This window comes from Lutra lutra, chromosome 2, assembly GCF_902655055.1.
Source record: "Lutra lutra chromosome 2, mLutLut1.2, whole genome shotgun sequence".
Lineage (NCBI taxonomy): Eukaryota > Metazoa > Chordata > Mammalia > Carnivora > Mustelidae > Lutra > Lutra lutra.
The window spans coordinates 186,687,770-186,700,113 of record NC_062279.1 but is presented as its reverse complement, the minus strand read 5'-3'; the positions used below and the strand labels follow the sequence as shown (position 1 = coordinate 186,700,113).

General features: G+C 40.8%; 1 protein-coding gene and 1 pseudogene across 2 annotated transcripts in view; one reads left to right on the top strand and one right to left on the bottom strand.

Moving 5' to 3' along the window:
• Positions 1-12,116, bottom strand: part of CEP135 (centrosomal protein 135) — an 82,124-nt gene extending 70,008 nt beyond the window's left edge. The window contains exons 1-6 of one of the 2 annotated variants that reach the window (XM_047719359.1): positions 11,879-12,116; positions 7,782-7,935; positions 6,095-6,285; positions 4,763-4,930; positions 2,481-2,622; positions 104-188 (exon numbers count right to left, since the gene is read on the bottom strand). In XM_047719359.1, coding sequence (XP_047575315.1) covers positions 104-188; positions 2,481-2,622; positions 4,763-4,930; positions 6,095-6,285; positions 7,782-7,894 — 699 coding nt within the window. In that variant the 5' untranslated portion in view covers positions 7,895-7,935; positions 11,879-12,116. Of the gene's footprint in view, positions 1-103; positions 189-2,480; positions 2,623-4,762; positions 4,931-6,094; positions 6,286-7,781; positions 7,936-11,048; positions 11,313-11,878 lie in introns of those variants that run through there. The other variant, XM_047719360.1, reaches the window with a different exon arrangement.
• Positions 10,503-10,601, top strand: LOC125094436 (uncharacterized; annotated as a pseudogene).
• Positions 12,117-12,344: the final 228 nt, after the last annotated feature.

Genomic DNA, 12,344 nt, shown 5'->3' with positions numbered 1-12,344 from the left:
ATCAGTAATACCAAATATAACCCAACTTTATTTACAATCACAGCATAACCATTTCAACAATGCAACCATGCATCCCTGCTATGGAAGTAAATAAAAATCCTACCTGCTCGGTATAATCTCTCAGTCCACTTTCCATCATTGCTAACTTTTCTTGTAACTGGTGGACTTCCAGTTGAAGTTCTTGAATTCTGAAACACATTTATAACTAATGTCGAGATACTTTCGTTAAGAAATACATAAAAACAAGAAATGAAACTAGATATGTTCTGTAAATTCTCTATTTTCAATTTCTCAGTAAGGTATGAAGTACTGTACCAAAGGGTTCCAAATCACAGCATAAATAGAGTACATCATCTTGGAGATTTAATTCTATAAGAATAGATTTAAAAAACTGAGTGTTAAATAATTTGAAATTCAGATACATTATGCCTCCTGTTGCATTTTGATCCTTAAAACGCTTTGAGGTACCGTTGCCAATTCTTAGGTTCAGGAAACTAGAGGGTCTAGCCCAGAATTCACATTCTGAGGTGAAAAATGGAACCAAAGTGTGTTTTCTGAGCCTAAATGACCCTATATTTTCTAATGAACTACCTGCAATCCTGGAGAGAAGAAAAATATTGAGAAATACTATAATTCACCGAATAACTACAGCAAAAACCTACTCCTTTCTAGAACTTGTTAATTCTAACAAAACCAAGATTTGTCCAAATTATCTCAATTCTACAACTACCCAATGGATTTGTATTACATCAAACTTTGCCAAACAGTAACATAAATATGACATAACCACTTTCATACTGGAAAAATAAAGCCTGAGGCCAGGTCTGCTTTTTTTTTTTTTTAAAGATTTTATTTATTTATTTGACAGACAGAGATCACAAGTAGGCAGAGAGGGAGGGAGGAAGCAGGCTCTCTGCTGAGCAGAGAGCCCGATGTGGGTATCAATCCCAGGACCCTGAGATCATGACTTGCGCCAAAGGCAGAGGCTTTAACCCACTGAGCCACCCAGGCACCCCCAGGTCTGCTTTTAAGAGAGATTTTCTGTGAAAACTAGAGTAAGTGAGTAAGTGAGGCTGGCACACCTTGTCCCTGCTGTTACTGGAACCAGTACTTTCTACTAATCTAGGTTTGGGAGAAAAGTAGGTATGCAGTTGCCCTCATATGCATGCACACAAATCACTCTGTATGCAAACACAATGTTTCTGTGCAAAAGAAAACAAACAAGATCACCAAGAGGTTAATGCCACCTATGAGGGTTTGATAGGAAAGAAAGATGTTAAGGAAAAAATTTAAAGACAGAAAATGACAAAACATGCAGACCAAAAAACTCCTTAAATAGACTAACACACTGCTAAGTCCTAGATTACAATTGTTAACAGAAAAAACAACCCCACAAAATATTTCACAATCTAAGTTCAGATAACTGTATAAACATAGTCACGTAATACTGGGTGAGAATAACCAAGAGATCCTAATCAGTACCTCCATCAATATTCCTTTAGATTGTTACGAGATTAATGATGTGGAAAACTCTTCCATATTCTCTGTATAATCTATAAAATACAAAGTTATCCATACTAACCATTTTTACTAGTTTAGTACATACTTTAGACTGTTTCTCCAGCTATGACCACAGAGGCTGTCATGAGTGTTCTCTTGTTCCTCTGAACCTCTTATAATTTTCTTAACGGCATTCTGTGTATTTCTTGTGTCATCTTTACTATTAGAATATGAGCTTCTCAAGAGTAGCAATACCATCTCATGTTCACATCCCCAGAACACTTACATAGCGCCTTTCCCAGAGACATTAACCAAGTTTTATTTAAAACTGAATTGGGACGCCTGGGTGGCTCAGTTGGTTGGACGACTGCCTTCGGCTCAGGTCATGATCCCGGAGTGCTAGGATCGAGTCCCGCATCGGGCTCCCAGCTCCACGGGGAGTCTGCTTCTCTCTCTGACCTTCTCCTCGCTCATGCTCTCTCTCACTGTCTCTCTCTCAAATAAATAAATAAAATCTTTAAAAAAAAAAACAAAACTGAATTTATATCTGATTCCAGTGTAAGGAAAAACAACCATAAAGAGCTAGAGAACCATGAATCAAGAATTCAACCAGTTACAAATCTACTCATGTTCACTGGCATTTGACATATCTGAAGTGAGAAGAGTCCTGCAAAAAGATGAATTGGGTGATGAAACTAAATATTAAAGCAACTCTACTAAAATGGATTCGAGATGGCACTAAATTATTTTAAAGCAAGTAGAGACAGAAACATCACATTTCTGATCTATGTGAGATCAAAGTTTCAAAACCAGTAACAACACTCTGTACTCAGGATACATTCAGAAAGTACTTCCTGAGTGCTCACACGAAGTTCTGTGCTAGGCCTTGGAGATACAATAACAGACTGGAGCTCCAGCAGCAAGAGACTTAGAGTTAATCAAGTGATTAACTGAAACCAACCAAATATTGTTTAATGCACCTGTTATCAGCCACTTGTAGGAGGTCTGCAATGTAAGGGTCATCGGGCTGCGGTACTGGATATGAACTGACTTCGGAGGGAGGGACTGGTTCGTCAATCTGCATACGTTGGCGCCTGAAAGCAATATTTCTTTTCTTGCCACCTAAAACGCAATTGTGTATTTGAAGGAATTTAAAAGAAACAAATATTAGAATTAAATATTCCAGAAGGTCACGCTTTTTGTTATAAAGTGTGTCTCTAGCTCATATTACCTAGCGATAAAATAGCTCCTCCCTTATATAGACTCACATCCTGATCTTTAACTGAACAATGCCTTCCTGAAAACCTCAACAAGTTTTATTCTTGGCATGCTTGGTACATACACCCATCCGCTAGATGGGAACAAGACTTTGGTAAGATTAAAAGTTGAGCATACCCTGTGGTATTTGCTCTTATGAACTCAAGAAATCATTATCAGCAGAAAACTGTCAAATGAGAAGCTTAAAGCAGTGATAACTAAAATAAACATGTTTATTTAGCAATGCCAAAAGAGCAGATTAACAGAAACTTTATGTAGCAAAACTAGTATATAATGAATGAATCTCATCTGTAATATAAAGTGATGCTATAACCTGAATTAGTGGGGCATGCCTACTTAGTTGTCCTTAAAACTAGCAGGATTTAATTCTTTTTATGGACAGATACATCCAAATTACACGGATAATTTATATTTCCCAGTACCCGGCCAAGATTAGACATGCACTTGAAAAATTAATTTATCTGCAGAAAGAACAAACATAATCTACAACTGTGTCTTCAATTAGAATCCTGCCACATTTTGTATACACGTATCTCTTGTCTTGAGGATGAAGAAACTGGATCAAAAGTATTTAAATGATTTGCTTGTAGTTATACACCTAAACAAGGTAAACCATTTTCTCCTTTTCTTACTTTTTTTAAATACCAACCTCCCCTCGGGGTCTGTTCTCTCTTCTCAGCTTACCCAATCTCACTAGTGAATTCCCACCACATCCATAGCTTTAATTCCCACAATATTCCAATGACCCCCAAATTAGAATTTCCATCTGGGACCACACGTCTAGAAACAGATCCACATATTCCATTGCATACTAGAAATCTCACTGTGGGTGTTCCATGGGAGTAACATACGACACTTGCAAAAGTGAACTCCTGCTCTGCTTTCCACCTTCTCTATCTTAAAAATAGTACCATCATCTACCCGCTTATTCACTTGAAACAGAAATCTGGGAATTCCTCTACTTTCCAAGTCTTCCACATTCGGTCACTGAATTCTATAGATTACACCCCCTGAATCTCTATGGAATGCCCCATTCCTCTCTCAGAAAACCTGATTATCATTTTCCCCCTTCATCTTCTAGTTACTTCTGAGATCTTCTCCCATGATTCTCAATCCTTTTTACCTTGAGCCCACAGTCCCATTCTCCATGTCATTTCCTGCCATTTAGATCTCCAACTCACTTCTGATCTCATTCTTCATTCTGACCAAATCACTCCTGGTCCTCACCATGCTCTTAATTCCTCAGTCTTTACCTCGTATCATAATCCAGCACTTTCCTACACCTCACTCACTCACATCATCTTCATCCCATGATTCAGACATCTTGACAATCTTGTCACTGGTACTGGAGACTCTTCCACCAACTTTAAGCCTGGACCACCCTCAACTCTGGATACGCCCCTTCATTTCTTATCTCTTGCTACAGAACTACTGGGGATAAAGCTAAAAAAAAAAATACTAAATAAAATAATAATAATTTTAAAAAGAATTTAAAATAATGATTAAGGAAATAAAAATCTGGGTATTTAAGTTAGTTAAGTTAGACTACCTGCATCTAAGAAACTACTCTTATATAAGTCTCGAAGACCATGTATAAAATAATACGTAGATCTTAAGAAATAAATTTAAAAGTTTATGTGACAATCCAAAATCATCTTTTCAAATACTGAAGTTTAAGCATGAAAATCCAAACTCCTATTTTAATCAACAGCTTTAACATCTCTAAAAGATTAGATGTACATAATTGTTTTTTTTTTTAAGATTTTATTTATTTATTTATTTGCCAGAGAGAGAGAGAGAGCACAAACAGAGGAAATGACAGGCAGAGAGAGAGGAGGAAGCAGGCTCCCTGCTGAGCAGAGAGCCCGATGTGGGACTCGATCCCAGGACCCTGGGACCATGACCTGAGCTGAAAGCAGAGGCTTAACCCTCTGAGCCACCCAGGCGCCCCTACATAATTGGTTTTGAGAAGGAGCAGACTCACCTGGAGTTTGTACCACAGCATGCAAATTCTTTTCTTGAAGTTGCTGAATTCGTTCATTCTTAGCTTTGCTCTCTTTCTCCAAAAGTTTGAGTTTATGAACATATTGGTTATTTAGAAATTTCAGATCAGCTGTTTCACGTGCACACTTCTTCAACGTAGCTTTCAACTCTTAAAATGAAAAAGATTCAAAGACCATTTTACAGATCAGGAAATCTATGAAGTCCTTCTATGTCACAAAATATGAAAGCCACTTTAATTTGAAAGGCTCCATCTGATTCTCACCCAAGCCTTTGTCTGAAAGGCTATTACCTTTTCTACCACTGTTAACAAAACTACAAATGGGTCACTAAGCAAAAAAGGGAATTATATTTTTCTTCTGCTATATAGCTTAAGATAAATTATGGCATTTGACTCAATCCAGTAAACTGGGTATGTAGCTGAGGGAATAAGAATTCATGCCAGGGGGAGCCTGGGTGGCTCAGTCATTAAGCATTTGCCTTTGGCTCGGGTCATGATCCCAGGGTCCTGGGTTCGAGCCCCACATCAGGCTCCCTGCTCAACGGGAAGCCTGCCTCTACCTCTCCCACTCTCCCTGCTTGTGTTCCTTCTCTCACTGTGTGTCTCTCTGTCAAGTAAATAAATAAAATCTTTAAAAAAAAAAAAAAAAAAAAATTCATGCCAGGTATCATCAGACAGGACTTTCTACTGATATAAGAAGAATTTATAATAAGATAGCCATACAATTACCCTCTGCCCAGGACCTCTGAAATCATTCTATTCAATCTTCCAGCTCGAAGACAGGGATATTAAAGAATCAGAATGATACAGGGCTTTCACCTCACTTTAGTCCTCTTACTTTCAGTATGGAAAAAATGAAAGTTGTTTCAAGGACATTTCTTTGGTTTCAGCACTTAATATTTCCTAGAGCAATTTTTTTATTAATTAAAAAATTTACTGAATATAGATGACACATGTTACCTTGATTTCAGGAGTACAGCATAGTGATTCAACTTCTCTGGAAGTTATGCTGTGCACACTGGAAATGTAGTTATCATGTCACTGTGCAATGCTATTACAATAACACTGACTATATTCCCTATGCTGTGCATCTTTCTATAGCAATTTTAATTCTAAAAATATAATCCACATATAGTGAAGATGATAATAGCTATAAAATGCAAATTTGTTTTCCTTGTTGGGAACTCTTTAATGCACTCTACATTATTTCAAGACTGTTAGCAAAAAGACTATCACAATACTACATATAAGCTTTTCCTACAGAAAATAAAAAAGGGCAAAAAATATGGCATTTTAAAAATCACAGAATTTTACCTTTAATGTGTTGGCCTGATTGTTCTCTCAGTTTCATTAATTCCAGGTATAATTCATTATTTTCCTTGATCAATCTTGCATTTTCAAGTTTATAAGGTTCCAAAACAAAATCAAAATTGGCACTTTCTTTTTCAGCTTTCACAGTAGATAATTTTGATTTCCGAAGACTTTCTGTTGTATGAACTAGGTCACTGAAATTGAAGAATAAAAAATGTACATACAAGGAAACGTTCCATTACCTTTTAATAACTAAATATATTTCAAAAAAGACGTAAATGTTAACACAAAGTGAGAGCAAATCTAAAAACAAACAAAAACACTAGGAGACTTTCAAGGTACCAGGTGCTCAAAAATTTCTCAAAGCAAGATTAAAAGGTAAGAAATGTAGACATAGAATCATTTTTCATTCTCTCCTCTCATTCATCCCCCATGTGCAGTTAGTCACCTGATCCCGTGGACCCTGCAAAACTTATCTGTACATTAAGCAAAGATTGACTGTATACCCGCTATATGCTACGTGCTAGCATATAAGAATAAAAATGGATTTCTTGCCTCTTAGAACATAGACCAGTAGAATATTCATTCCATCAGTATTTACTGAGCAGGAAACACAATATAGAACACACTATCATGGAACTTTTATCTTACTGACAGTTTGTCAAAAGTTATAATACTATGTGATAAACTCGACAACTGTGTGTTCAGCTTGTACTAGATACAGCAGAGATAAAGTCAGTCTCTAGTCTTAAGGGGTTTGCCTTCTAAAGGAAACACAAAAACAAGTTTCCAACGATGTTAAGTAGTGAAGGTAATATGTACCAGATATGACAATCTTGTAGGCCATAGAGCTAAACAAGCATAGGGCAGGAGGGAGAGGTGAGAGGGGCTTCCCAGGCAGACAGAACAGCACATGGAAAGACCAAGCGGAGAGACCGGTGGGGAGTGTATCTGTTTAGGGAGCTCCAAGTGGTTAAATACATAGGAGATGAAGCTGAGTATAGGAGCACTATGGAAAAAGTCTGCCAGTCTCTCAGAAAGATAAACATACTTCACCCTCCAACCTTGAATTGCAGAGCTAGAACTAGATCATGAAGGGTTCTGGAGGCCATAATGAAGATCACCAAAAAATAAAAAACAAAAACAAAAACACACCAAAAATCCCCACCAAATATCTTTCCTCCATTCTCTCCTTACCATCATCACAGCTTGTAGTCCTACTGCAAAAGCTTCCTAAGCAGTCCTGCTCCAGTCTCAAGGAAAGAAAAAAATAGTGGAAAAGAACAAAATCACATAGACTCTTTCAGTTAAAGTAACACATAACTGCTAAAGTATTGACCAACCACATATGATAGAACCTTTATCAAATCATAGAAATTAAAGACTAGAGAGGCAGACATTGAACACCCAATCGTATCAGAAAATCACATTAAAAAATTGTAATTCTATTCACGGAGGACTATCAGAAACACCTACTCTGAAGAGCAGAGTGTGAAAGGTGACCCCTACAGTTTTGCAACGTGGAGGTCCTGGAATGATGATATGGGAGTAGGATACAGGAATAGGTGAGCTTCGGATGACTGAAGGACTTAAAAAAAAAAAAAATCTACCCATTTCTTTACTGTAACATGAAATTTAACAGAAGCTAGATAAATGGGATTAAGGTTTAGAACTGTATTTTCATCTTTACCTGAAAAGCTTTTCTACCAACGGTAAACACTCCACTGTCAGAGTCTGGCGGTATCCCAACTGATCCAATCTTTTTCTAATATTAATGTACTTTCTTTCTGCAGCTGTAGTCATCTTGTCTTCCAAAACTAGTTTTACTCCCCAAAATTAAAGTCCTAAAAGAAAAGAGTAAAACATTATTCTGTTATTATGGCTATTACTACTATTTCATGGTAAGAAGAAAAGATTCTTTCAATATGAAGCAGACATTTTGTTGTTGTTGTTGTTTCTCTTCAGGTAGGCTGCCTTCTGTAATATTTAGACTGACTTAACTGCAATGCTTATGATAGTCACATTGCTGCATTAAAATAAGTTTCTCTTGGGGCACCTGGGTGGCTCAGTTATTAAGTGTCTGCCCTCGGCTCAGGTCATGATCCCAGGGTCCTGGGATGGAGCCCAGCATTGGGCTCCCTGCTCAGCAGGAAGCCTGCTTCTCCCTCTTCCACTCTCCCTGCTTGTGTTCCATCTCTCGCTGTGTCTCTCTCTGTCAAATAAATAAATTAAATATTTTAAAAAATAAGTTTCTCTTGATAAATCTATACATAAAAAAGTTAAAAAAATAATGGAGAAAACAAAGAATATTTTCTCAAGCTTGAGGTAGGGAGAGTCTTTAGATGCCTAAAGATTTAAATCTTTAAATGCCTCTTTGAGGGGCGTCTGGGTGGCTCAGTGGGTTAAAGCCTCTGCCTTCAGCTTAGGTCATGATCCCAGGGTCCTGGGATAGAGTCCTGCATCGGGCTCCCTGCTCAGCAGCGAGCCTGCTTCCCTCTCTCTCTCTGCCTGCCTCTCTGTCTACTTGTGATCTCTGTCTGTCAAATAAATAAAAAGAAAATCTTAAAAAAAAAAAAAAAAAAGCCTCGGGGTGCCTGGATGGCTCAGTGGGTTAAGCCTCTGCCTTTGGCTCAGGTCATGATCTCAGGGTTCTGGGATCGAGCCCCGAGCCCGGCATCGGGCTCTCTGCTCAGCAGGAAGCCTGCTTCCTCCTCTCTCTCTGCCTGCCTCTCTGCCTACTTGTGCTCTCTGTCAAATAAATAAACAAAATCTTAAAAAAAAAAAATGCCTCTTTGAAAGCACTAAATACAAAAGAAAAAACTGATAAATTTTTGGAATTAATCAAATTAAAAATGGCTGCTCATCAAAATATTCCATTAAGAAAACAAAAAGATAAATGAAAGTGTAGGAGAAAACATTCATAATATCAAACAAAGGATTTGTATATGGCATACATGAAGAACAACTGCAGTTCAATAATAATAATAAAGAAAATTCGGTAAGAATGGGCTAAAGACTTGTAAAGATAAGTGAATAGGAATAATCAGATGAAGAGGTGCTCACCACCATTAGATATATAGGAACTAAGAATTAAAACCACAATGAGGTATAATTTCACCCATATTAGAATGGCTAAAATTAAAAATATGTTGTCAAGGATTTGGAGCAACTGGAATCTTCACATTGCTGATGGGAATGTAAAAACGCTGTGGAAAAAGTCTGGCAGTTTCTTTCTTTTTTTTTTTTTTTTAAGATTTTATTTATTTATTTGGCAGACAGATCACAAACAGGGAGAGAGGCAGGCAGAGAGAGGGAGGAGGAAGCAGGCTCCCTGCTGAGCAGAGAGCCCTATGCAATGCAGAGCTCCATCCCAGGACCCTGGGATCAAGACCTGAGCCAAAGGCAGAGGCTTTAACCCACTGAGCCACTTGCCACCCCAAGTCTGGCAGTTTCTTATAAAGTTAAACTTCTACCCTAGAACTCTATAATTGTATTGCTGGGTATTTATTCAAGCAAATGAAAATAAACATCCATGGAGTCTACGAGAATATTCATAACAGTTTTTTCATAATAGCCCCAGACTGGAGCAGGACAACAAATAAACCATGAGATATTTGTACAATATACTACTACTCAGGAATAAAAGAAATGAAATAAATAATAAAAGAAAAGGTCAACCACATGAATTAATTTGGAAAACATTACTTGAGCAGTAGAAGCCAGACACATAAAATACATGATTCTATTTACATGGCTTTCAAGAACAGGCAAAATGAAACTATGTATACAGAAACCAGTAGAGCTGTGGCTTGGGTCAAGAGGAGTGGGTGGAGACTGGAAGGGTTAAGAAGGAACTTCCTGGGGTGATGAAAATATTGTTAATTGAGATACTGGTTACACCAAGTGTATTACATTTATCAAAGCTTTTCAAATAGGACACTTGAGATCTGTGCATTTCCCCAAGTAAATTTTAATTCCACACACCAAAAAGACACAAACACATATGAATCTCTACACACATTTTTATCTTTGTCCTTTTCAATATTTATGAATATATTCCCTACCAATGTGCCCTAGTTCTCTAGGACTGCTCTAAAGACTGCTTGTGTAGAACCTTTGCAGGTAAAGATAGTCCTAGTACTCATATTTCTAAGCCAAATAAAATTTGTTTTAACATCTCTATTGTCTTTCACAATTTATAAAACGTGAATGCATGTGAATACATGCAAAACGGATCCTCACAACTTACCCTGTAAAGGAGACAGGGCATTCTAGAAATCCTCTCTATTCAAAGGCGAGGAAAGGCTGCGTCTAGAGAGCAACTTGTCCCAAGCCACTGGGCCACAAAGAAGGTGGGCACTCAGGTCTCCTGAGTCCTGGCCCAGCACTCTGGCTTCTGTACCAAGCTGCAACTGCTTCTTGGCCTTTGGGCTAAGATCAAGTGTAGTATCTGTACCAAGCGGCGGCAACTCACCAAATCACTTCTAATCTACTCTTTCTACAAATCCTTCTTTCTCCACACTCTTGCTAACCTTTTCTTTTAGTGGCATCCCCATGGTTCCTTCCACAAAAGGGACCTGACTGGTGAAGGGCTTTTCGGAGAAACTCCTGGAGACATCGGAAATACACCTGTCAAGAACTAGCAGGGCCTCACCTCTCCAACATTTCTCCTTTTTGTCTGGTATCAATTCCGATTACCCAGAAATAATACTTCCTCACATACTGGCTGAGACAGAGAATGAACACGAATCCCCGCACCCCAAAGTCATCGAAACACAGGACAGATGGAAGAGTGAAATCCCCCCCAAGAAGAACAAAAAACATCCTCACCCATGGGCTGCTGTCTTCCCCCACCTACTTCAGGCAAACACTGGCTATGCTGAGTTTCTAGCAGAACCCAGAAGCTTAGTTTGGAGGTCCCCCGGGCACACCTGTTTAGAACCACCCGCTAGCTTACCTCTGCGGAGGTGGGGGTCTGAAAGCCGAGACATCTTTTTACAAAAGTAGCTTGTGTGTATGTATAAGCAGCGACTCAAAAACCAAAACAAAACACCAGCCTTAACTAGGGCTGCCTCCAAGTCCCTCCACACTGAACTTAAAATAGTAGACTGGAAGGTAAAGGGGATGTTTCCGAAGGTGCAGGACAAAGGTTAACAATTGGCTTCCGTCCTACGCTTTTGGGCACTGTGTTTTTACGAAGTGCCTGTAAGATTCTCACACGAGAGGGCACTTTAACTTTTTTTTTTAAAGATTTATTTATTTATTTATTTGACAGAGAGATCACAAGCAGGCAGAGAGGCAGACAGAGAGGAGGAAGCAGGCTCCCCGCCGAGCAGAGAGCCCGATGCTGGGCTCGATCCCAGGATCCTGAGAACATGACCCGAGCCGAAGGCAGCGGCTTAACCCACGGAGCCACCCAGGCACCCCGGCACTTTAACTTTTAAATCAACCCCGCGGTTGGCAGCAGGCGGGTGTGCACACACCGCGCAGACGCCCGCGGCGAGTGGCGCGGCGGAAACCGGGAGGCTCGAGCTGCCCCAGGTCGACCTCCCGGACGCAGCTTCACCGCCGGGTGTCGAAGGATAGAGGTGTCGGACGCGCAGCCGGCGGGGAATCTTCGCGCCGCGCCGCGCCCCGCCGGGCCGGGCCCCACTTCCTCCCCGCGGCCGCGCGGCCTCCCTCCCGGCAGCACCCGGGCCCGGCCCACGGGGACCTCCCGGGAGGCCACGGCTAGAGCGTCGCCGCCGCCGCCGCGCCCGGGCCTCCCACCCCGACAGCGGCACTCACCCGCGGCTCCAGCCGCCGCTTCTTCCGACTGCGGCCGCATTCCCCCTCACGCCTCGCCTCCCTCGCTGGCTCCTTCCGCCCCAGACTCCGGCTCCGGCGCTAGGACAGTTTGAAAATGGCGCGGAGAGACGATCCCTGTAGGCGCGGAGTCGGCGCCGCGGTTACCTCGGTAACGGGAGCGGCGCAGGCGGTGCGCGGCGCGCGGCCGGGGCGCGCTCGGCGGCGACGGCGGCGCGGGCCCAAGTGCCCGGAAACGCAACGGCAGGAGGGCGCACGGCCACGGCGCCCTCTACCGGTGGGCAAACTCCGAACCTAGGCAGATGCCAGAAATAGATCCTCCCTTTTTCCGGATTCGTTGCCGGTCTACCCCGCGCAGGGTTTAAACGCCCCCCAGCTCTTGGTCCCTGCGGCGGATAAGGCTTCACCCGCCAGGTGAACACCTGCTGACCACGAAAAGTCTAACCTA